The following is a 26,435-nucleotide window of genomic DNA, read 5'->3' as shown; positions in this document are numbered from 1 at the left end:
GCATCGAATTACCTTGAATCTGATTTAAGTTCTAATTTTCAAGAAAAATCTAAACTTGTAATTCCGAACGATCTACTTGTGGTGCTTAATAAATTTTCTGCAATTGATACATTTAGTACTGCATTTATGCATAAGTTAATGCCACTGAGGCGCATTTTACTCCGAATTGAGATTACGCAGCCAGAGGTACGCTCCTTCAGTGGATGGCGCTCTTCACGCAGTCGGTTGAGTCAGCTGTGCTTCCCTTAAAAAGAGGATCTTGAAAACCGATGTACCGGTTGCCTCAAGACAGGTTCGTTATCGTATTTCAGGCAGCTGAAGCAAGTTTAGGTTAAGTTATTTGGTTTGATTAAGCGGGTTTCGTATGCGAGTTGTCTGGACGTGTTTATTTCTTCAGTACTATATCTGTATTCTTGCCTCCCTTCCCGTCAGGCACCGTGGGAGAGGCCAGACTTCAGGCCGGACGACTCGTGGCCCACGGCGGGCCGAGTGGTGTACGACGGCTACTCTACTCGCTACAGGGAGGACCTCGAACTCGTCCTCAAGGGCATCAGCTGCGACATCAGTCCCGGAGAGAAGGCAAGATCCTCACGCTGCGATGCGGTCACCCTCGATATTTGCTCTGCCAGAATTCGAACCAAACAAGCGCACTTCAACGCAGTAATTTAGGAAGCTGCTTTTCCCGTCTGTTTTCGTTATCTGGCCAGGCTGTGCTGCTTAATTACTTGATTTTAGAATGATTTCTAAAAGCTGACCCCCCCGATCTATCAAAACTGGGGTTTGAAATAGTTGTCAACGCACAAAAATTGCACTGAACAGTGAAATGGACGGTACAGAGAACTTAGAGCCGTTGACTGCGAACTGGTCGAGCTGGTACCGTCTGCATGTTTCAATTATTGCTTCCCTATCTCGCCTGCTGCGCCGTTTTCTGGAATTCGGCCAACCCAGTATAACTCGCGGCTTTGACGTCCAATCGGTAATTCATGTTTTTTGTCGCATACTGTCCGCTGTCAATAAACGACTGCTATTTATTAGGAATGCGTGCTCCGATGCGTTTTGTGGAGAGTTGGGTAATGGATACCTTACCAAGCGCACGGCATCGGTGATGGAAAAAGCCGTTGATGGCAGAACCGTCGTAAATGATATGGCGGCGGTACCAGCAGACCAAAGTTAAAAGCGCGAAAACTGGAGAAGGTATCTTCTCTTGCCGTCCTGCTCACCCGTCATGGCAGTAGGCACCAGATGGCCCAACGTACTTTCTCACTCCTTGCTTTTCCTACCCACTTTCCACCTCATGACCTTCCCTGTGGCCTTAGTAACAACGAATGCCAACCGGGCATCTTGCTGCAAAAGTAGTTAAGTAATTTAATGAGCCCCCTTCGGAGAGGCGGGTATGCAAGAAAGGTTACAAGCAAAACATGCCGAAATCCACAGGTAAAAATGGGTACAAGCGTCCCCCAAACTGGCGCCCGGCTTTCTTCAGAGGTGTGCGCTTGGGTAAGGCTCGTGGAACCCGCTGTACCGTTCGCGGGCAAAGCCCAGTTCCGTACGACCTAGCAGCCAGCTAAACGCGGTATCCTTCCGCCAGGGCGGCTCGAACGCGAGCCAGGCCTAGATGCGTTGTCACTGAGCACGCGCATGCCCTAGAGCAACAGCTTCTCCTTATCTGTGCAAGACCGGAAGGGCTGCTTTCTCAGAGAAGGCAGCAACCGCAGCATCAACATGCATGATGCAGATGAGAGCTCACCATGGATACCACTCATGATATCCCAGTAGTAAGCTACACTTTAGTTAGCACTGCACGAAATGCGCGTTTGTTCATGGGTGCAAAATAACAAAGAAATTGACTGAAATGCTTTTTACCCACCACTCTGTTGTGACCCCCCTTTTCACTTCTTTATCAGTTCTTGCTGGCGCCCAGTTCTGTGAAATGGAAAACGCCGTATGAGGATTTTCTCACTTTTTCGGGTGCGCTACTTTCTTATTAATGCACATTGCAAACCTCGGCAGTGTGCGATGAACGTGAATTGGACTCTGGATACTCACTGTCACTCACAAAACCCGTAAACGTTTCAAATCATCATTCTGTTGGCTGTTGGCTTCTGTCATTCTAACGTCAGTTATTTATTATTCCGTTCAAAGTACCACGCCATTGTTCTCGTACGTGCGTATTTTGTTTTGCCGCTGTGAGAATAACTGCCATTTTCGAGGAAACATGTTAGTACTATTGCTTCTGGGAACTGTCGTATGTAGGATTTTGAGTGACTTGAAGCATTCATTGGGAGAGGGCGTGTTTGCACGTGTCTGTTGATTGGGAGGCATTAAAGCATGTGGATGCTCTGCTTCTCAGCCGAAATATCTGGAGGAAGCGCTTATTATCGTCACAGCCCGTAGGCAGGGACAGATCCCATGGAGATTTTGTTCCGACTCCGCCTACATTTAGAGGTCGGCGAGACAGTGTCACAGCTAAACAGGGACAAAAGGCCACAAGTATACACAGTGCTGGCATACCCCATCTCACAAATGCGAACGCTGGCGTCTGTGGTGCACGCCTCATGCCTTCAGTCCTTGACATTTAGGGCTGGTAGAATGTCGCACGGTGTTCTGTGCAACAAACTAGTTCAGCTGTCTGTTATGGGGTCTTCTTTGCGGAGCTCCTTCTAGCAGGAAACCGTCTTGTGGCGCCGTGAGGCTAATTTGGAAAACAACCTGGGGCTTTCTTAAGTACATTCTTGAATAAAATGCTACAGCATTTGGAAGTAGACCTACCCCAGAAAATGAATTCAGGTGTACTAGTGCAGATTTGTGAGCGATAAATGAAATGAAATTCTTTTATCAAAGTTTTACGGACCGTAGGCATTGCATAATGCGGGGGAAGAACGTGTAACTTGAGCACTTGTGCTGTCCTCACTCCGCCGTTTACGTCCTTGTCCTTCTAGTTTATTGGTGAGGCATGCTTGTGAAGAACGCCAAATGGATGAAGCGTATTCGTTTCGGACGTACTACATAGGTATGATAAGCCAGTTGCATGATTTCAGGTGATGCCGGTTTTACGCTTCGTCATAAATGACCATGAGTGCCGGAGGCCTGGGAGCATATATTTAAAATAAGCAACCCATGATAAGCATGGCTGGAGAATGCCAAGGTATTTCTGAGGAAGTTCGGGAATGAGTGCTGAATGAACATAATGATATGGTATGATGATTATTTGGTCGAATACGAAGGATCGGAGGGTAAGTGCATGGATTAGTGAACCGCTGGGTAGGGTCAATATAATCTCATAATCCAATGAAAGGTACCGGACATTATAATCCTCATTTTCAAATTTGGCGGTGCTGAAGACGCCATGACCCTTAATCCAAACGGGAAGTTTGTTTACCGAGGAACCGAGACAACCTAATTGCTTTTGCATTAAGAGTCCACTGCTTTCCCTCTCTCTCCGTCAGATCGGCATCGTGGGCCGTACGGGCGCCGGCAAGTCTTCACTCACGCTCTCCCTCTTCCGTCTCATCGAGGCGGCCGGTGGCGCCATCTGCATTGACGGCGTCGACATCTCCTACCTGGGTCTGTACGACCTGCGCTCCAAGCTCACAATCATCCCGCAGGCAAGTTTCGCCCCACTGCTTGTCACGGCATTGAAAAATTTGGTTTAAACTGAGAGTGCAGAAAGCTTTCCAAAACTGCCACTTCAGTAAAACATCGGGGTTGTCCGATGATGTCGTATGTGCAGCGGCGTTCCGTGAGGTTAGTGGGACGCGCATCTGGGAGCTTTTTTTGTCACTCTTTGGGCGAAGTTCAGGATAAGCAATTATGCGTTCTGGACGGGGTGTTCTGAAGAAATGCTTGGTTTGTGCTTTCATCGCTTCGGTTCTGAAACCTGCACCGTGATTAATGACCCCAAAACAGAATTCTTGGCAGCATGCCCAAGCTACAATATACGCCCAGTTAAGACGTAGCACAAGTCGTTTGCAACCGTAACGATAAAACAGTGGAAGAAGCAACAGGAAGTTCCCGCCAGTGGCCACAAGCGTAACGTCACCATAGTTGCTACAATACTGCTTGGCTAAATGTTGTGCTTTGGCAACTTTTGTTAATAAGGATTTCCTGACCCCTAGGACCCTGTGCTGTTCAGCGGTACTCTCCGTTCTAACTTGGATCCCTTCGACAAGTTGGGTGACGACGAGCTGTGGCGCGCACTTGAACACTCACACCTCAAGGAGTATGTGGCCGGCCTGGAGAAAGGCCTTGAGCACAACATCACCGAAGGTGGAGACAACATCAGGTATGGTCTTTGACTGCAGAGTTGAGAGGTCATCAAAATGAAGTGTGGTAAAGCACTAAGTTCAGAACTAAATACCGTGACCTTTCCCACTGCTAAAATATGTGGTGAACAGTATTGCCACGTATCATTGTAGCGTCCGTTCGTTCGCGCAAGGACGCAGAAAAGGGGTGTTATCATTTTTGTTCGTGACGCGAGAAGCGACCGGACTAATCTCGATTGTTCGCAGCCATGAACAGCTGCATCTACGTGTTTCTAGATTACTCTAGATGATCTCGACCTGTTATCTCGAAGTTTCCTTGCCGGCTTTAAATTGAACGATGCCGCGAGCAGCGGGCATTCGTAGTTCGACGACTGACGAGCACGTTTGTTGCTTACGCCGCCGCCGAGTGATTCAGTGCTTTTGCGGGCGCAAGTCAGCCCAAATAAAGAGCTTCGTTTGCAAGGCTTGTTGCTGTTGTCCTGACTGCTGGATTGCCGTCACTACAACGTGACAGTATTCTCCTTCGAAGCTTCATGTTGTTGGTGAAATCACTTCGCCAACCGCCGCACTCCATACTCAAGTCGAGTTATAAGACATGTGAATCTCTCTTGGGTGTTGGTAATGGCTTTTTTCACACGTGGAAGCTAAGCAGCTTTTTTCATCGCTACAAATGAATTTTGAATTGCTCAGGTGAAGATCCTCGCAGTATTCAATGTTGTCAACCCTCTCCTCAAGCGTTTATGGATCTCAGCGAAATATGGATCACAGCGCCCGTCCTGTCGTCTGTGTTTCTTCTGTTGTCTGCGTCAGTTTTCGCGCTGGTCATTTCGAAATAAGTCGCCTTTACGCCTCCCCGGAGCCGGCACGTATATGCACGTAGTCCACCGCGACGCAGGAGTGTAAACGGGCTTGGTGTCAAGGAAAATGATTGCTGTGCTGTCCCGCATATTGTTAAGATTACATACATCTCGTTGAAGCACGGAATGCGTTGACCTGCAATGGCGTTCTCAGACTTGTACTTGCGTGTGGGAAAGCAAAAATGTTTACAATGCCCCGGTCTCCGGAGTCGAGGGGATCCTATTTCGTGCATGTGTTACGGGGCACCGATGTCTCCTCCTCGGGGAGTTTCTCAATGCCCCCCCCCCCCCCCTCCCCCCAATCCTGCTCCTCCGGCGCAGTGTGGGCCAGCGCCAACTGGTGTGCCTGGCGCGAGCCCTGCTGCGCAAGTCTCGCATCCTGATCCTGGACGAGGCGACGGCCGCCGTGGACATGGAGACGGACGACCTCATCCAGGCGACCATTCGGCGGGAGTTCGAAGACTGCACCATCATCACCATCGCGCACCGCCTCAACACCGTGCTCGACTACGATAGGCAAGTGCAGAGTACAACAACAGTACAACAGTATACAACAGCTGTATCTTACCGGTACTCACCTATGGGGCAGAAACGTGGAGGCTGACAAAGAGGGTTCAGCTTAAGTTGAGAACAACGCAGCGAGCTATGGAAAGAAAAATGATAGGTGTAACGTTAAGAGATTAGAAGCGTGCGGAGTGGGTGAGGGAACCAACGCGGGTTAATGGCATCCTAGTCGAAATCGAGAGGAAGGAATGGGCTTGGGCAGGGCATGTAATGTGAAGGCAAGATAGCTGCTTGTCTTTAAGGGTAGCGGAGTATATTTCAAGAGAAGGCAAACGTAGCAGGGGATGGCAGAAAGTTAGGTGGGTGGACGAGATTAAGAAGTCTGCGGGGATACGGTGGCCGCAACTGGCAAAGGACAGGGTTAATTGGAGAGACATGGGAGAGGCCTTTGCCCTACAGTGGGTGTAGTCAGGCTGATGATGATAATGACTTTTCAGGCTATTCGTAATAAGCGCGTGCCTTACGCAAAAATATGCCTTTACCGGACTGTTAGTTTAACGTCGACAATGTGAGTACTAGCTTTTTTGGTAGGCGGATGGTGTGTTAAGAGGTTGCTTAGAATTTCTGCTTCTAAATAGTAACAGATTCTACCTGTGTTAGCAGAAGCACTATCTAGTTTGTTTTGGTTGTGTCTTTTGGTATTTGGTATAAGTCGATGCATTTTAATTTAATTGCGCCCAGGGCAGTGCAACGAAGATAATATTGCTATACGTACACGCGGAAATTACAGGGACGACCGTTGTGCATTTAAGCCCTTCGTACTAGCACAGGAAAATAAAAACAGCGCTAAATTTTACACAAACCACACAGAAAGACACAGGACGGGCGCTGGTGGTTTGTGTTCAGGAAAGTAAAAACAGCGCTAAATTTTACACAATGTCACACCAATAGCCCAGCAAAACGTACTGTTAATCGTACCAGCTCCAGGCATGAGGTGAACCCCAAAGCCTGCTTTTTACGTACAGCTCTTGATGCCACCCGTGACTACCAGCGACATCATCTAATACCTCTATTCATATCAGACTCGTCTTTGAAACCGATGAATTCGGGCAGCGCAGCTTTTGAGATGTCGGCGCTGTGCGTACAAGACATGACGGAACTTGCGACTTCTTGCGTGCTCAAGAGACTTTTGTCGAGTGCCTCGGCGAACTCACCTGTGTTTTCTACTTCTGAGGCTGCTGTCTCCCCGCAGTGCGCTGATTATACTTGCAGTCACGAATATGGAGCGTGGCTGACCAGGATAGTTGGTAATTCATGACAACTAGGGATATATCGCAGCACAACGAAACAACGAAAAGACGGGACACAACCGCGGTGGTGTTCAGCCTTTTCCTCTCCCTTATCTTAAGTTGCGCTGCGTTGTATTCCTGACGAATATGAATGCGACTGTGCCTGCGCTCTTCCCCTGCGTAATTTTAAAGGAGAGACACAGAAGCCGCTCTTTCTCTTGTCTTGTTGCGCTTGTGTAACCTTCGTCGTATTCGGCAGACAAGGAGAGAAATGTCGTTATGTCGTTATGGCATACATATGAGGGAAGCGAACAGACACCGAAACAACAAATCATAGGGGAATATTTCCACTTCTTTGAATTAATAGTGCAATCATTTAATGGCTGAAAAATAAATTATTAGGTAGTATAGGAAAAAAAAAGACCCGATTTCCACGTTTAATCAAACGCGAAGTAGGTACTCTGGCACTGCTCACCCCTGCTATACTCTTCTACATGTGATGAGAATGCATGGCATCAGCAAAGTACTTGCTCTAGTTTCGGTGTCCCCAAATATAGAGCCGTGAAAGGTCCCCAAGACGAAGAATGCTAATCGCAGAGTAAGGAAGTGCGCTTGAAGGCGAGCGCCCGTTAAGGTGAGCACAAGCTGCATAACGATGCGGCCAGCGGCTCGCAGCCGAGGTCTAGGAAGCACGGTGCGTGCACGTCTGCTGTCCGTGAAGACTGAGGGGCGACGGACGCGACAGGAGAGGCCGCAGTTCAGGGCGCGCAAGCGACTACTGTCTTTGCTCCTGACCCAGATGAAAATTTTTTGCTGGTTTCCTGCTGGCTCTGATAGAACCAGCAAGTAAGTTTCTAGTTTCCTGCTGGTGCTGATGGAACAAGCAGGTAGTTTGCTGGTTTTCTACTGGTCCTAACAAGGCGCTCACTGGTTTCCTGCTGGTCCCAACAGGGAGCCTGCTGGCTGTAATGGTTCCAGCAGGGCACTCACTGGTTTCCTCCTCGGATGCTGCTGGAACCAGCAGTGCACTCAGTGGTTTTGTTTGTAACACGCTTGTGCAGCAGCGCCCGGTAACAGCCGCGACGCCCGCAACTCTGATGCGCGCCACTCGCTCATTGGCTGCAGCCGTGCTTCCGCTCCTCCTCCTCCTCAGGGAGCCGTGTGACGCGCGTCGCCACCTTTTTTCGCTCTTCAAGTTCACGCAGAGAGAGAGCGGCCTCGGACAGACATCGGTAAAATCGGTGATGGCGGCTAGAATTGCTACGCACTAAAACCATATGCCGCCGGTTGGATTCGAACCCGCAACCTCCTCGCTTCTTAAAACCGATCAGTCTGTTAATTCAATTCGATTTATTTCGCATTTTTTACAACAGTACAAAAATGCGAGGGCAAGCAACAAAAGCTACTTATTAGCAGCTTGACGAAGGTTGTTGCCCCTATATTTGCTAGGTTGAAGGGCGTTAACATTCAGCTTTTCATTGAAACAACTATATATGTCTGGATTAAAAGCAGGGATCTTCTACATATCTTGTAGACATTCTCATTGAACGCAATCAAGCTTAATATTCATAGGCGTACATGGGGAAATATTACAGGTGCGCCAAGTTATACAAACAGGCTAGAACGACAGCACGAAATTTATGGCATTAGCAGAATATTTCCCGCCGTAGATAATCGCACAGTTTCACAAAGAGATTGCACTTGTGCCTCTTTTTGCATGGTCGAGCGCCGATTGCAAGAGCACCGCCTTGTGGCTAAATGTGTGTATGATGGCTCTGTGTGACTCCGGTTCCCAGGAGTCTCTCTCGAATGGGAAACGTGACTTGTCGCATTCGTGCATTGCAGGAGTCTCTCTCGAATGGGAAACGTGACTTGTCGCATTCGTGCATTGCAGGAGTCTCTCTCGAATGGGAAACGTGACTTGTCGCATTCGTGCATTGCAGGATCATGGTCCTGGACCGCGGTCATATCGTGGAGTTCGACGCCCCTCGCGAACTTCTCAAGCAACAGACGTCCGTCTTCTACCAGCTGGCCAAGGACGCCAATCTTGTCTGAGCGGCGCTTCTGTCGCCCTAGGCGCTTGTTTTTATTAAGCCTTACAAATGTTCGCCTTGAGTTATTGTTATGTCTGTTTTTATGCGCTTACAAAACGCTTTTACGCCCAGTGTTTTAGATGGGCATGAGAATAAAACTCCTCCTGTTTTACGGTGCACTTCCTTGAAAAGCCATACGTGCACTGCGTTGAAGCGTACTTTGTTTGTTGAACGGCTAGAAACTACGGAAGGTAAAACGCGGTTCAGTGCTTTTGAAGAGGACCCAGAGCCGTTAGAATCGGCGCAGATGTTCATATTTCTTGATGCAACTGAACAATGAGTAAATCGTGCCACTTAAGGCTCACTACCTTCAACCTAAGCAGTAAGAATGAAAGGTGCGCAGCTTTCTCGATCTTCGTAGTTCAAGAAAATTTGTGGACAAAAAATATCCCATCGTGCAGCTGGCAGGGCCTACGCCTAGGTTGCTACAGCGGTGTATCCGTAAGTGAGAGGAAAGCGGAGGCTGAAGGTAGTGAACGGCACTGAGTGGCACCCGAGGCGGTGGTTCGGCAGTTAGCGCTCTCGGCTACTGAGCCAGAGATCCCGGGTTCGAATTCGACCGTCCGCAAAAGGCGCCCGTGTGCTGTGCAATTCCCAGGTGGCCGAAATTATTTAAACCTTTTACTACGGCACCTATTCGCTGTCCCTTCCCTCGCGGCGCGGTTAAGGTGTCCACCGACATGGGTGTTACCGCGCCTTTTATTTCCTGGTAACGCAATATTTCTTTAGGAAGTGGTGCGTGTGGCCTGGGAGAGCCTTCCTTATTGATGCGTTCGCGTTACAAGGGTGCCTGCAAGCGGAAGTGGCAAGCGCGCAGGCTGTCAGTAGCAAGTGGCAGCTGGCGTCCTGCCCTCCGGGCTACGAACGAACTTGCTATGCTATCTATACGAGCTTGGTACACTACCTCGGATACAACGAACTTTAATGTGCCGCCCTTGGTTGTAGCAAACTCCCTTGTAACTTCGAGTATATCGAATTTTTGTGTCTGGACATGGGATGTAACGAACGTTTTGCTGCCAACTCCTCCAGACGATTTAATTAGGATCGCCCAAGTTTTTTCCGCCTAGGAGATGCACGTGTTAACCTGTAGCGACACACGTGACCAACGACGGCGGAATGCCTAAGAGGACGAAGTCGTTCGCACATGACAGAACTCGCGGACGTGCATATGCAGGGTGCTGACACAAGAATGCATTTACCGGCTACATTTAAGCTTTTCTACAGCAAATTTCGTCCGTCCAGGCCATTCTCTAGGGCTTGAATAAGGGCGCAAGGTGCTGGAAAGAGTTTTAAAAAATTCCAGGTTTTTGTTTCTTCCATACAGCGTAGAGAGGGATAGTACGTGGCACGTGTGGCTGAAAGCGCCTTCCTCCCTAATGCGTGAGCATTAGAAGGTTCACTGCAATCGGAAATGGGAAGCGCCGTTTGTGAGTAGCCAGTGGCAGGTGGCCCGCCAACCATTGTGGCGCCAACAGTTCACGATGCCATCGACTTGAGCTGTGCCAACTGCAGAGTGTATTAAACTATGACCTGTGTAATGTAAATAACAAAGGAGATTGTTATACTGGAAACACTAGGCAGTCGCAGCCAGGTACTTTCCAAGACAGCCGTGAGGTCTGGCGCCAGTCGGCGCCACATGCCGGCGAGATTGGTGCAGTGCACCTGGCGCATCGGGACCAATCAGCGCGTGCGCACTGACGGGCGCGAGGAGTGCGGTACGCGCAATGATACTTTCACTTTCAGCTCCTCCCGTGGCGAGGCAGCGGTAGCTACCATTGACTTTGAGCTTGACCTCTGCTATGACGTCATACCATCTGCCGCAAAAACCAGGGGCCCAACTTGTGCCGTCGCGAGGCGAGGCCGCGCTTGGTAGCTGCTGCCCAACTCCTGCGCCCGCCGCGTACGGCGCGCCTTTCAGCGCTCTTCTTCACACACCGGGATAACGGTAATCTACACACGACCACTTCAGCATTGCATTGGATTGGATCGGATTTGATTGGATTGTATAACAGATGCATCACCACAAGTCTAAGCACAAGCCCCACCACCAGCTACACTACCAGCTGAACCATGGCGTAGCTACGGATATTGCTTTCGCAATTACCGGGCTTAACCAAGCTAAGCCACAGCCATTTTTATGCTTGTGCCAACGCTAGGGCCTCGTTTCTTTGACTGCCCAGTTCATCCCGACGTAGACCCTCCGGATCTGGATCAGGACACGTGACCTCCTTTAACATTCAAAGATATATCCGCTCATTACCGGTACTCGCACAATCAGTACCCGGCTCATCTCAAGGGGCTAGGAAAAGGGGGTGAAAGATTGCTTCTTAGACTCTACACTAACACTCTACTGTTCCCGGCAGTACTCAAACATTTCGATCCTTCCTTCTCCGGCCTCTGCTCTTTCTGTGGGGAGGTGGCTGACACCTTCCACATGGTCTGGACATGCCAGCAAAATCCTTCCCTTCCACCCCGAACCCATTAACCGACTCGAGAAAACTGGAAGGCGGCCCTGCTCGGCTGCCTGGACCTAACGGCCCAACAAGCCCTGGTTCAGCGAGCTCGTGTGGCGGTCCAGACCAATGCACCTAGTATTGTAAGGGGAGCGGCCCACTAGAGGCTGCTTCCCCGTCAACCTCTCTGCAAATATTATTAAATGACTTCATCATCATCATCATCACCTCATCAGGTCACCGTTTCGTGGCGAGCCTCCACCTCTTGTGCGCGCGTTTCATGGCACACTATCGGCACGTGCTCTGCACGTGTCCAGCACGCTGTCGGCATGCCATACGCTCTTTGCAAGCATTCGCGAATTGCCTACACTCCACACTGCCTACGCTCCCCAGGAGCACTTCTATTGATGCCCAGAGAGTATCTCTGCACTCTATGAGGCGGTTCGCCAGCCGGAATTTAAGTCGGACCGCTGAATCAGCTTCCTTCTCCGCGCATAGTAGGCAGCAACTAACAGCGCGGCTACGGTGGGCAACTACGTTGACTGGTTAAATTAAACCTAGAAAGCGTGATGTGTGGGGAGAAACTAATCCTCTGCTTGATAAGCATACTCGAGTGTTAGCACAGCGCGAAGCAGTTTTTTTCACATGACGAACCTCGTGATGGGCTTCCTGTTTTCGCTGAGCTGCTTCACTCTGTGGAAAACGTAGAAGTTACTTTAGGCTATCAAATCATAGTTACTTTAAATCAGGCAAATGCGACTTGAGAGCTGCACAGGCGCATACATAGACGTTTTGCTCGAGTTTCAAACGAAATTTACGTTCACTCTGCCTACCTATAAATAAGTCATTCTGCTTTCTGTTTTAAAATTTGCACACAGGTAGCCACCTTCTGCTTGATCGAAGTGGCTTTTGTTGTGTCATTTTCTGTTTCAGTTCGCCAGGTTCTGATTGACCCACAATGGAAAAATTCAAATAATCTTGGAAATAACACTGCGCGGCTGAGCTGATTTCCTAGCGTCTTTGAATGGCTCTCTAGCAGCGGTGTTGAAATGACATACTTTTTTGACGTTTTAGAAAATACAAGTCAACAAAAAACTAGGTGTCCCACACATTATTAGCCCAGAACGGTGCTGCTTCAAACATCGGGCATAGTGGCATCTGTGAACGCTGAAGGCGACTGGCAGTAGTTCTGTCTTCTTTTTTTTTTTTTCCGTGAAGAGAAGCTTGGCACGTAGTCCGGTTGATTGCCTTTAAAAGTTGGCTGTGGCTTAGCTGAGGTTAAGCCTGGATATCTCGAAGCGAAAAGCTCTCGCTGCTTTTCAGCCAACTCCCAAGCTACCACTTCTGGATTGGTGTTTCTGCGCCGTCCGACTGTTGCTTCTTCTTCTCCTTCCAAGGCGAGTGTCTGCGCCTGTTCTATGGGCAAGCGCGCCTTATATGCCCCTCCTGTCGAATGCGCACTACGCACCGCTGCGGCGAAAGGTCAAACGCTGAACAGAGGGTCTCTCTCTTTTACTACAAATGCCCTACATGAGGCACACACCCTACCCACGGTTTCACTCAACTGAACAGATACTAAGCTCAATGTCTGCCGCATAGCAGCACTTACCGGCTTAATATTCCGCAAATGCTAGTCTTTCACAAACGTCGCACACGTAGCCGAATGGATTGTTCACAATGGCTGCCGTAAATACCTTGGTCGCACTGGCACTTCTGCCTGTTTTTGCGCCGTCCGACTGTTGCTTCTTCTCCTTCTATGGCGCGTGTCTGCGCGGTGCGTGACGTCACTCGGTTTTGCGCTTGCGCAAAAGTGTCAAATCTGCAGTGTGGCACACGCGAAGCGCGATGTTGACTAGCCTAGTGAAGCTTTTCGCTTCAAAAACCTCTGAAGCTAGGCCAGCTCGGTGCTCTCACTGCTAAAGAGAAAACTTCGCAGAGTTATTTCGCCAAAAAACATGGCAAGCCTTGTTTTCAAAGCGCAAGAGCAGTGGTCTAAAAAGTTCCACTAACATGTGGAAAGGCCTACATTGGCCAAACAAAACGCTGCATAAGTGATCGTGCAAGGGAGCATCAGCATACACTAAGAGGTAATATTAAAACAGGAATTTGAGCATTGCATAACATGGGAATGTATGCCACGACGTACTGAGATTAAGATCTTGGCAGGGGCAGCAGTGCTGAAGTACGCGGATGAATGGAATTCGCATAACTGCGCCACTGACACGTCTGGGGCCTTGTACAATAGCGAGTAAGGTTTATTGAAATCTTTATTGTAGGGTCTGGTGATGCACGTTTACCAGTCATGCTATGGGAGCACCTGATGCGCATGCGACGAATTTTATCCTTTTTATTCGGTGTAAACCACTGAATGAACCAGTGAATTTGCGCCTGTACTTTAGTCTTGTCTGTGTGTCGTCTTTTTTTAGCAAAAAACAAACAAACAAACTTGTTATGCCGAAGGAAGTACGGTGTCTTTTTTTTTTTATGCTTCTGCTCCCGCTTTCTAGAAGGCTTCACAGACCAACGCAGGACAGAAATCTGTGGTGGCTGTCCCAATGCATTAGAACAGCCGGGCAGAAGGAAGGAAGCACGTAAATATACACTGGCACTTTACGTGTTTAGGTGTCTCCTTATTTGTTCTGTTGCATTGTTTTCGCGTTGCCTCTCGAGAAGTAGCTTCCAAATCGAGAGAACCTTCCTCTTCAGGCTGATATGCGAGCAGTGGTATCGCCCGCCGAGTAGCACGTCACAATCAGGAAACACAGCACCCTTTATTACTGGCTAACAAAGCAACACTGGAATGTAGAAGAAGACAAATGCACCAGCACTTCAGTCCATGCAAAGTACAGCGCTCGAACTAGCCGAACACCACGGAAACGTCCGAGTTGATCTTCAGCGTTGCAACGAAAGGACCGTCATGACAGCTTTAACAACGCTCCGCTAGCCGTGGCACAAGAGATTCTACTGACGGCGCAGATATATGCATGCCAGCTACAGCATACAAAAATTACTCGGCTTGAAGAAAACAGCGCAGCAACAGGGACAAGAGAAAAGACGGGACAGGCGCTGACTATAGCAACTGAAGGTTTATTGAAAAGGAACACAAAAAAATATACTCTCCTTACAACCAGGAGCACGCATGATCTACCCAAACAACGCTGATAAGATGTCAGAATCAGTCATGATGGTCGAGATACGATATCTCACAGTCATGAACGAGGAATGATGGGGTGCTTACGCATGGGGTGTCCCATGAAGATGATGATGATGCCCTCAGGGTGTCCCATGGGTGTCATGGGACGGGGTGTCCCGTCGTCTTGTTCTCTCCTGTCCCTGTTTCTGCGCTGTTTTCTTCAAGTATGTACCAACTCGCTCAACGCGCCGTTTTACTGAAATTACTCGGCTGACACTCAGATAAAACACAGAGATGATCTTCGCTTAAACAAACCACGCCACAATACTAGAGTCTCAGAAAGTGTACAAATTTCTTTGCTGCTGTTGTCGCAGCCTCTCACTCGAGATACCGCTGTTACGCTGCCGGCAGGTAGACCGCCGTGGCCGAGCAGGAAGGGAGCCGCTCCCACAGAACACTGTCCATGAACGTCTCGCCGAAGCCATGAAGTGCACGAGCAGCGCTCCTCTGCCCTCGTGCGCTGCTCGATAGGATGACGTCATCTAGCCGGCGGCGCGGTGACGCGCAAGTTCACTGTACTGCCCCCGAAGAATTTGCTGGATATGCGCAATGGTGTCGCACCCGGGTGCACCCGCCTCCACCCAACTGACGCAGGCTGATGAGCGCTCGTCCCACGCCGCCTTGTACACCGTGCTAGAGGGGGCCTAAAAACTAGGTCAGGACAGCACCTTGTACAGCTGAAATTCGCTGAATTCTATCATTTTGCAACCCTCTCTTCTTGCGCCCCCTTTTTTCCTTCTGCCCTTGATCGATCGCTAGAATTTCAGTCTACTATACGTAGGTTTTATGTTGTCGAAGTAGAAAAACTTATTTTCTGTGCTGAATGGCGGTGCATTTGAACTTTTCTTGCGGTTTAATATTCCCACGTATCATTGTAGTGTCCGTTCGTTCGTGCAAGACCGCAGGAAAGGGGTATTTTGATTTTTGAAGCATCGAGGCGAAGCATCTTTGGGTGGGGGGTAATGCCACGTATCATTATAGTGTCCGTTCGTTAGCGCGAGGCCGCAGGAAAAGGGTATTTTCATTTTTGAAGCATCGAGGCGAAGCTTCTTTGGGTGGAGGGGGGGGGGGGGGGGGGGTAATGTTACTTATCATTGTAGTGTTCGTTTGTACGCGCGCAAGGCCGCAGGAAAGAGGTGTTATAATTTTTGTTCGTGATGCGAGAAACGACCGGTCTAATCTCCAGTGATCACAGCCATGAAGAGCTGCGTCTACGCTTTTCCGGATTACTGTAGATGATCTTGACCTGTTATCTCGAAGTTTCCTTGCCGGCTTTAAATTGAGCGATGCAGCGAGTGCCGCGCATTCTTAGTTCGACGACTGACGACCGCGTTTGTTGCTTACGCCACTGCCGTGCTGTTTATTTCTTTTGCGGGCGCAAGTCAGCCCAAATAAAGAGCTTAGTTCGCAAATCTTGTTACTGTCTTCCTGACCGCTAGACTGCCGTCACTCTAACGTGATAATATCTAGAAAATGTCCTGTGGCGCGACGATGAATAAAGAACGTCCGATCAAGAGCCGAGCCAGAATGGAAGCGTAGCAAGGCTTTCTGACAGGGGCGTCGTCAATTCGGTGACAGCATCCTAATTTATTGAGGGCGGCGCTTGCGCGGGCGTCGCGCGATGACGTGACGATGCTCACATGCGCTTCTTGGCGCTCATTCTTCCACGCAAAAGTACAAGCAGTTTCTTCGCTCTAGTCACCAGAGAGGCTAACCTGAGGCAGAGGTTAACCTCGGCGAATGTAGAAATTCAACATTCATTAGAGGAGGAAGGAGGGGGGCAAGGAAAAAGAAAAAAAATAATGAACACTCTGCTCGCAAAACAACTGAACAGTGAGCAAAAAAAAAACATATAAGGTGCAGCTACGTGAGCCACAAACCAGTAAATAATGTTAACGTGCTTTAACAAGCTGAAAAGTTGGGCAGGTTGGTGCAGGATCTTGTGGCGGGAGCAGCTCACCACGAGACAGCGTCGTGTCCTGCCTCTCTCTTGTTTGTCTCGGGCTGCGTTGCTCCTGCCACGAGATATTAACGTGCATTTAAGAGTCAAGAGACAAAGTGTTTATTCAGACAACTTAATGGTACAGTTGCCTAGGGCGCAGACCAAAAGGCAAACGGATGCCTGACAAAGAGTCCACGCTCTTCTTGCTCCCATTCGAGAGCACAAGACATTCAGCGCATGAAATAAACACAAAACGAGATGGAAATACAAAACGGATTGGTTAACATTGAACTGCGGTAATTTCATATTGAATATTTATGTACAACTGGGCAAATACTATGAGAAACAACATAATAAAAACGAAATAAAAAACGAAAAGAGTGGTTATGGATGGAGTGACAACAGATACATGGTGATGCAATTTTTGAAAGCTTTCAATGACTTGCTTTCTTGAATAATGTTTACAGCAGGATGGTGGTCGTTTAAAAAACTGGAAATTCTGTGGCTAAGTTTCTGGGCGCCGTAGTCCGACGTAGCAGTACAATGTTGCGCGGCACGAGAGCAGTTCAACGCAACTCAAATAAACGAAATGCACGATGTACACAGCTAATCGGGGAAACATGCTGCTTATAATAACGCAAATTTAAGATTGCGAAAACGATGAAGCGCATCACACATGAAGTACGGCGGCGAAGCAGTTAAGCGTGAAATGTTTACGCAAAAAGCGTACTGGCGCTAAAAAACGAAGACAACACACACAACAAGACAGGACTGGCGCCAACTTCCAACTGAGTTTTCTTAATGGGTCTTTGTCAGCGTTATAATCATTGCTTTGGTCCCTGTGGCACGTGTGCCCTTGTTAAATCACCCCTTGTATCTGGTTTGTCTTTATCTTTTTTTTTGCATGCCGTGAGGTTATTAAGTGGTTTTTCCGTGAATAAACTCAGTTGGAAGTTGGCGCCAGTCCTGTCTTGTTGTGTGTGTTGTCTTCGTTTTTTAGCGCCAGTACGCTTTTTGCGTAAACATGTCATGCTACAACCAACTAGCTCAATGAAAGTATTGCAGTTAAGCGTGGTCTGGCGTTTCAGCTGGCGTTTCAGTCGTCGAGTTCAGCTCAACAAAACGAAACTTAGCCGGTCTCTCCGGCCTCGCCGTGGACTGGGTGAGGAATCCTATGTCGCCGTGGTGGTTTTCGACTCTGTATTTCCTCAGGACCTGGGCAGAAGAAAAATGGCTCAACTTCAGTGAAAAACTGAAAGCGGTTCCACACATACGGCAGTCTGCATATCTGAGAGCAAGTGAATATTTGCGACGTGTACAGTATACCTAATTTAAATACTTTTCGTCCGTTCACTCCTTGCTTAGTTATGATGTTTTAAGTCCTCCAACCGTATGAATTAACTGGAAATGCTTTCAATTTTTTGGATGCCTGCCCCGTATTTGTCTCAACATTGAGAGGGCGGAGGGGGGGTGGGGCTGGGAATTTTGAAATGTGCTGATCGTTCTGTTTCGATTCCGCTTCATTTCGCTCAGCTGAAGCAGCAGAAGCAGATGCACAAGCGGTAAAGGAATAAGTATACTTAGGACACGTAGTTACCGTTTATCTATCATGAGAGGGAAAATCAGAATGGGTTGGAGTGCATATGGCAGGTTCTATCAGATCATGGCTGGCAGTTGACCAATATCCCTCAAGAGAAAAGTATCCAACATCTGTATCTTACCCGCAGTACTCACCCACGGATCAGAAACATGGAGGCTAACAAGGAGGGTTCAGCTTAAGTTAAGGACCGCGCAGCGAGCTAAGGAAAGAAATATGATAGTCGTAACGTTAAGAGATCAGAAGCGGGCGGAGTGTGTGGGGGAACAAACGCGGGTTAATGATATCCTAGTTGAAATCAAGAGGAAGAAATGGGCTTGGGCAGGGCATGTAATGCGAAGGCAAGATAACCGCTGGTCCTTAGGAGTAACGGAGTGGATTCCAAGAGAAGGCAAGCGTAGCAGGGGGCGGCAGAAAGTTAGGTGGGCGGATGAGATTAAGAAATTTGCAGGGATACAGTGGCGGCAACTGACAAAGGACAGGGTTAATTGGAGAGACATGGGAGAGGCCTTTGCCCTGCAGTGGGTGTAGTCAGGCTGATGATGATGATGATGATGAATGTTTTGTCGCTGCCTCTCTTGAAATAGCATTTTATTTCCAGAATTACCAAACGTGAGGGCAAACATGCGACCGTAAGCAGTTCTTGCAAGGATTTTACTCTCGGGAAGGTCGGAGCCAAATAACTAAGGATGCCAAATTACAAGAGCAATTATCAACTCTCAAGATATAAGCGCGTGAGGGTGACTCGAGTGAAAGAACGTCCTGTGTGGTTGAATTGCATTAAAAAGAGCAGGTATATCTGGAAAATCAACTGAAGGTTCACGGATATCACATCAATCATACCATACATAACCAGCTTCCATCAGTTCGTACTTTCAAGTCTTTATAATGTTTGTATTTCTTCTACATTTATTCCAAACCGCTTTTGATATCTACAGCTCTCAGTCAGCGCCCCTCCGCGTCTTTTGGTTAGTGCCTCTTTGCCTTGCGATGCACTGTTCTGCATTTCGGTCACAGACACAGCGGGACAGCGCATTCGGAGAAGAGTCTCATCTGACATCTCTCCTCGATCGCTGTGCGAAATGACTTGACAAACGCTTTTTGCCTTTTTGCCTCTTCAGAACCGTAGGCAAGAGTGGGGCTTTAGAGTCTATAGACTGTCTATGGACATTGACGAATGGTCTGTAGACACATCCTATACCAACTATTAGAAGCCTACGGCGCCTGTGGCTCCTTTCCCCCTTGCGCCGTTAACTGCCGTGTCTGTGGGAAGTCTATAGTAGGATGCAACTTAAAAAAACAGCAGTCGCTAACACTGGGCCGCGGTCCGCGGCGTCCTGTATTACTCCGCTGGCCAATCTCAACTGTAAACGAAACCGGCTTTTTAATGGCTGTCGATATCAAACAACCATGAATCAAAATTCTAGAGCTCATATTTTTTTTTCTTGTGATAAACTTCTTGTTCACGTAACAAGAAACGTTTAAGCAGCGGACTACTTTTTTGTCGTGGAGGAATTCTGTGCGCGGAAGCTGAATGTGGGCGGAGCTTCACTGCAGACTTAAGTTGTATCCGACTATAGAGGGGTTAAGAACAATGACAGCGCGTTGCGCGCGTCGGACGATGTCCAAGGCCGCGGGAAATGGGCTGTGAGACCACGAAAAGCCTTGACAGGGTCCCAAAGGGACGACGACCTTTTTCCGTTGAGGAGGCACGAGCTCTCAGAGGGGGTGCTGTCATGGTTTCTGGTTTCTGGCAAGGACCTTACTCAGATTAAAGAAACAGCAGATATCTTCTGCTGTAGACTCCAGGAATGGTGCCAAAGCAATAGATTAATATTGAATGAGAGTAAAACATTGTGCGTGTTATTCCGCACACCAGCAACATCAATTACAGCCCCTGATAGCTTTAACTTAGGTCCCTATTGCATAAAAACAGTGAAACATATAAAAACTCTAGGCGTAGTTTTCTCTGAACATTTTTCGTGGAACGAGCATGCTAAAAGAATTTCATCCCAACTGAGCAAGGTTTCGGTATCCGGAACCGAAGTTGCCGAATGCTTCCTGCTAATATCAAGAAACTTATTTACAATGCGCTTTTTAACTCTCAAATTTACTACTGCTGCTTAGTATGGAAAAATGCCTCTATAACAAACAATAACAAGCTTCTAGTACTACAAAAGAAAGCTGACGATGCTATAGAGAATACGCCTAGGTTTGAGCATACACTACGTTTTTTTCCGAAAGCGCAGGATCATAACAGCGGAAAATATTTACGCATACAAACTGCTGTGTGCCTATAAAAAAGCAGCACAAGGTAGGTCAAAAATTGTTTTAAATTTAGCAAACCTGAAAACAGTGATAAAAACCAACTCTTTTAGGTACCAACCACGAAGGTTTGTTCCCTTTTCACGGACTGGCTTTGGGGTTGAAAAGATAAAGTGTTCATTACCGTTTCTTATGAACCATATTGACTTCCAGCACATGGATATTATTACAATGGCGCATCGGCATATAGCGAACTTGTTTGTGTAACGGTTATATTGCTTTCAGGTTTTGTTTGTTTGTTTTTTTGCAATGCAATCTTTCTTGTTCGCCTTATGTTGATAAATTTATTTTTTGCCAATTTAGATAGGGTTTATTGAATAGAAAATGCCTTCCAACGCGTTTTTTGCTTTCGCCATGTCACTGCTGCTGATGTAAAGGTGGCTGAGGCTTTGTCGAGCTGCGGAGACAGCAGCTTTTACTTCAGCCACCTCTTTTCGCTCACTTGTATCGAGTGGTGAAAATAAACTTGATTATTATTATTATTACTGGGGTCGGTGACTTCCAGCCTTCCGGCTTAGGTTCCAGGAAGAGCGGGGTCCACTGAGTCGGGCTCTGGCGAGCCCTGGGCTCCACCAACTTGTACGTTTGGTGCCATTGCACTGTTATTGGTTGAAATCGGGCGAGAGCCGATTTAATAAAGCTCCGCCCAATTACTGAAGGGTTTAAAACCAGGTGCAAACAAAAAGTTAGGGAGAGCGCGTCGAGTATCAGTCTCGGCCACTTTTATACTTCCTTTTTTTTATTTGAAAACAGAAATGAATACAGCAAACTATGTACAATGGTACTGGACCCATAGCCAAGGCTAGTGTCTGGTCCAACACAATGATAAATTGCAAAAAATGCGGCAGGTGCAGAGAACACTTCTCACATAAATAATTTCAAAATATTAAAATCACAACATACATAGCTAATATATACACTTGTTATCATGCATACATTCTTTGTACGCAGTAACCTTAAATATTAACAATTTTGCAGTCATTTTGGTAGAGAATTTACAGCTCAACCAGCGGAAACTTACAGATTCAGTAAAAATGTTTTAAGAGATTGTGAAAAATTAATTTTTATTTTAACATCATTAGGGATGCCATTCCATATTTGTGCACCGTTGAATTCAATCAACCTTTTCCCGTAAGTATTGCGGCATATTGGTAGGTTAAAATGATTTGCACTTGCAGCTCTAGTGTCCCTTTCAGGAGTTATAAAGATACTGTGATGAAACGGGTCATTGGATTGCAGTATTTTATGAATTGTCTGTGTTGTTTTTAACGTGTAGATAGAATGTAAAGATAAAATATGTGCCGACTGAAATAGTGGCCTGCTGGGGCAAGTGTAGTTTGAGTTTGTGATAATTCTTAGAGCTCTCTTTTGTAATCTGACTATGGGTTCAAGATATGTAGGGTACGTGTTGCCCCAAGATTATATGCAGTAACTTAACTGACTGTGTACAAAAGCAAAATATAGTATACGGAGAACGGAGAATTCTTTTAAACTGCCTCTGTCTCATAGTGCCGTGTATTTCGGTCCCTTCTTTAGTAAATCAAGTTTTGTTTGTCAAAAATTTGGAGTTGCTGCCTCAACTGACAACGTGTCGCTGGACGAGCGCATGAAGACCCGAAGTGCTCTTCTTAGTGCTAACTGTCGTGCATACGATCATCGACCAACGTGCCATCATTATTCATCGCTCCGACCAAACCAAACCGGCCATCCAATGTTACGAAAGTTTAACTCTAATCTATACACAATCTATTGATTGGCCATACATTTTAGTCGACTTTTCCATATAGACAGCCTATAGATAAATGTATATGGAGAGTCTATAGACGATATATAAAATATGGACTACACTTCCTGTAGATTTCTGTCTATAGACAGTCTAAATACAGAAGTATACCGGTTCAGTAGACAGATCTAGACATTGTATAAAGACATTCCATAGTTTTATTTCCCCGCCGCGGTGGCTGAGTGGTTACGGCGCTTGGCTGCTGACCCGAAATACGCGGGTTCGATCCCGGCCGCGGCGGCTGAATTTCGATGAAGGCGAAATTCTAGAAGCCCGTGTACTGTGCGATGTCAGTGCACGTTAGAGAATCCCAGGTGGTCGAAATTATCCGGAGCCCTTCACTACGGCGTCTGTCATAGCCTGAGTCGCTTTGGGACGTTAAACCTCAATAAACCAATAAACCAAACCATAGATTTATGGGCTCGCAATTCACCACTTGATACACGTGAGCGAAAAAAGCTGGCTGAAGTAAAAGCTGCTGTCTGCGCAGCTTGACGACGCCTCAGCCACCTTTACATCAACAACAGTGACATAGCGAAAGCAAAAAACATGCATTGGAAGGCATTTTCTATTCAACAAGCCCTATCTAAACTTGCACAAAGAAATTTATCAACATAAGGCGAGCAAGAATTTGTCTATAGGCAGGTATTCGGTCGCTTTGCCGACTAGACGGAACCGGGAAGATGCGCCCATTGACGATGACGCTGACGCGGCGTCAGGCTTTGCGCTCTGTCACCTGCTACCAAGTTTTAAGCGCTGGTTAGGTGCAACGCGTTGACAGCAGGTTGGGGGCTTACAGCCGCAAGGAGAGTGCAGAGCTCCATCTCGGCGATTCTCCTGCCGATGCAGGTTCGGGGGCCGATGCCGAATGGCAGAGAGGCGAATGGGTGCAGGGTCCAGGCATCCTCGCAGGCGCTCTCACTCGAACGGAGCCACCTCTCCGGCAGGAACTCGGCCGGCCGGCTGAAGTGCTGCTCCAGCTGTCCGGCCACGTACAGCTCGGTCCTCAACACCGTCTGCGCACACGCATGGGAAGCACTGTGAGAGGCGCAGCATTATGCATCTAGTATGCGCAACACGGCTGACAGCACTAGAATCTACGGGCAGCCACTAAGACTTCTGATAACAAGTGATTTCTCTGCGATGTGTTATTTGCCTGTGCACTAAATATGTGTGACGAAGGCTGGGTAGGCCGCTGTTGCGGATCAGGTAGCATGGTCGGGCCGGAGAGGGAATGAGGGAGGTCGGAGACGATGATGCGGGAAAGAAAGGAGAAAAACTTTATACAACTAAATTTACATTATGTACAAACAAAGCGTCTCACCATCGGGCGTCTCACCATCGAGCGTCGCACCACCGAGCCTCTCGTCATCAAGCTCCTTGTCGAGACTTTTTGTTTGCACATAATGCAATTTAATTGTATAAAGTTTTTCTCCTTGTCTTTCCCGCATCCTCGTCTCCGACCTCCCTCATTCCCTCTCCGGCCCGACCATGCTACCTGATCCGCAACACCGCGTATCCCTAACTCGAATACGGTTTGCATCATGTTTGGAAAATATCTTGCCGTAATAAAAGAAACGAAACATCGCATGAACAGGACGCAGGTAAAAAGGATGACGGAGGAATCATGTGGTTCACTGCCAGTAATATTGAGAAACATGCGTTGCATATTGTTTTAATGCAAAAAAGCCTACTACTAAAGGTTAACACGGAACTCACTTAATGGGATGGGTGCTGCCTGTTATTCATGCGTGCGCTCTCTCATCTTCCGTGGCGCTGAATTTACTTTCTTTGAAACAATTGTGAAACAGCACGCTCCGCAATCTGTATTATTGAATGATGACCAAGAATAACAAAAGTAATTTATTTGTAGCTTTATGAGAGAGATCTAAACCTTCTTTGCACATCACGACGTACGCAACGCTAAATTTAACACTGATTTTTATTAACTTACGTTATTTAATATGTAATGCTGTTTATACCTCTGCATATACCGTATGCCTATAACCTAAACACCGTTGATGTTGAAAATAAATTGAATGATTGTTTGATTCATGTTGTTTATTTATTTATTTTTACTCCTTCAATATGTGTTCTGCACTTTGCACGATGTGTTCTGCACTTTGCTCCGTCTGCTCAGTACGCCCCTACATTACGCCCTTCAAGCAAAACGGTCCCACCGAAATACCGATGCCAGTGGCGTTGAACCAGGTGCTGTCAGTAGAGTTAGTTCTTGGGGTAGTTGGTATACTTGATTGGAACTCATAGTTTTTCAGCGCAACGGCACACGGGCAAAAAAAAAGAAGCAGGAAGAGTAGAAGGACGAACACAGCGCTGACTGTCAACTGTTTATTCAGGGACGCACATGCAGCTTAAATACACTCAGGCCAGCGCAGGCGCACACCGTGCAAGGTAAACAGGGAAAAAAAACTAATTTAACATCTTTATCACAAAAACTTTGATAGGAACATCTTTTCTGCAGCATACAGAAGAACCGAAGTATCGCTGACACATTCTGACCCTGCTCTCTGAATATAATATGCCTCTATCGTTTCACGTGTTGTTTTTGATTTGCTCGTGCTCAGATTGCTCAATCCCGATAACACCGGTGTACAGTCCTTGCAAGTAGCGCAGTGCTCGACAACGTTAGCACCTTTCCTGTTCCTGCTGTATTTATGCAAAGTAAACCCGAGATCGACGAGTGCGTCGCTGTCTACGTTAGTAGTGCCCCGACAATCCGGCGTTGAACCAATCAGTCGTTTAGAAAGAGGGCTCTGCCATCATTTTATCTGATCGGCAAGTTACGCCCTTGAGACGTTACGTCCGACACCGTTGCGTGTCACCACTTCCAGTGTTGGCTGACCTTCTCGAAAGACCGACCAGGTCGCCTCGCTCGATGGCCACTGCACTTCTCGAGTTACCCGCGTGGTCGGCAGCGGCGAAATGTTGAAGAAGACGAAGGGTCACCAGCAACGTGCTTATTTAAATTTTTGAACAATTAATATTTTTTTTCTAGTTTTATTTGCTCCACTGTTCTATTTCACCGCCTCACGCCTCTTTTTCCCGCACAAATACTTCATTGGCATTCACCACCGTACCTCTTGACCAATTCCCCAGCGTGGGTGTATGCCATGTTTACTCAGGTAAACAAGAGCAACAACAACGTGCTAGAGAACGCCCTGGAATCTTGGCCCCTGCCGGACGCTGCCGCCGCTCCGGCGCTATCTCCTCACTGGCAGCTCTCTAATAAATGTGACCGCGGTCACCTTCTGGCGACTTCCACATCGTGGTGACCCGGCGAACCACCTCTCCTTCCCCAGCGGCGTTCCCGGATGGCGGGCTGGAAGGACCCAGGCTGCGACCCGCCGCTTCCGGCATTCCGGCCATAGGGTGTTGGCGGGTGGTTGGCTCAGTTCGAGACTGCGCTGTACATAAACGGCATCACTATCCAGCCGTTCAAACAGGCAGTCCTCAGCGATATCCTCCCGCCCAACCTGCTGCGCCGACTCGCCTGCTCTGCCCTGGGCTGCCGGCCATACGATGAGCTGCGCGCGGCCGTCTTGGCGGACTTCGGCGCTTGCTACGTCCCGCTGCCGCTCTACGTCGCTGCATACCCGCTTCCGCCGCCGCCCGCATCTGGCCACACACCAGCCTCACTCTCTCCCACGCAGCCTCCATCTGAACACTGCCCGCCTCGGCAGCCCCTGGCCGCCTCCCCGCCACTCCTGCCCAGCGTCTCCGGCCCGGCCACGACACACCAGGTAGGCTCTACACGAACTTTGCCGCACGTCATGCTCCCGCAACTGTCCTGTGTGAGTTTTAGGACCTGCCTCCTTGTGCTTCTTCATGTCTGCCCACGACCACGTCGAATGATTACCCTGCTGCGCCCCATAGCAGTAAACAAATTCGGCCAAGTCCCCACTACATCGCCTTTCACTGACGCTGTCGCCACAGCCTGACAACAAGGGAGGCTCTGGAGCAGCATCTGTGTCACGGCTTTCGGCACCCCCGTCTGCCTCGTCACAACAGCCAGCAGCTCAACAGGCTGTGCAGCGACGTCGCAGCCGCGGCCAGCTGATGCTAAATACCTCTCGGCAATGCACAAGCCTGGTTCCACACCCTCAGCCAATCCAAAAG

At 48.1% G+C, this 26,435-nt stretch overlaps 2 protein-coding genes across 2 annotated transcripts in view; one reads left to right on the top strand and one right to left on the bottom strand.

Moving 5' to 3' along the window:
- LOC149326757 (ATP-binding cassette sub-family C member 1-like) overlaps window positions 1-9,117 on the top strand; it is an 80,682-nt gene extending 71,565 nt beyond the window's left edge. The window contains exons 25-29 of the mRNA XM_089563813.1: window positions 433-579; window positions 3,447-3,605; window positions 4,116-4,282; window positions 5,441-5,635; window positions 8,856-9,117. Coding sequence (XP_089419939.1) covers window positions 433-579; window positions 3,447-3,605; window positions 4,116-4,282; window positions 5,441-5,635; window positions 8,856-8,967 — 780 coding nt within the window. The 3' untranslated portion in view covers window positions 8,968-9,117. The remainder of the gene's footprint in view (window positions 1-432; window positions 580-3,446; window positions 3,606-4,115; window positions 4,283-5,440; window positions 5,636-8,855) is intronic.
- An 8,541-nt stretch (window positions 9,118-17,658) lies between these two features.
- Window positions 17,659-26,435, bottom strand: part of LOC149326755 (putative cytochrome P450 49a1) — a 114,728-nt gene continuing 105,951 nt past the window's right edge. Inside the window, exons 8-9 of the mRNA XM_089564668.1 lie at window positions 23,096-23,314; window positions 17,659-17,808 (exon numbers count right to left, since the gene is read on the bottom strand). Coding sequence (XP_089420794.1) covers window positions 17,659-17,808; window positions 23,096-23,314 — 369 coding nt within the window. The remainder of the gene's footprint in view (window positions 17,809-23,095; window positions 23,315-26,435) is intronic.

Source organism: Amblyomma mixtum, chromosome 10, assembly GCF_055824585.1.
Source record: "Amblyomma mixtum isolate Tamu chromosome 10, ASM5582458v1, whole genome shotgun sequence".
Taxonomy (NCBI): Eukaryota; Metazoa; Arthropoda; class Arachnida; order Ixodida; family Ixodidae; genus Amblyomma; species Amblyomma mixtum.
Note: the sequence above shows the minus strand (reverse complement) of the source record. Positions and strands in the feature narration are given on the sequence as shown.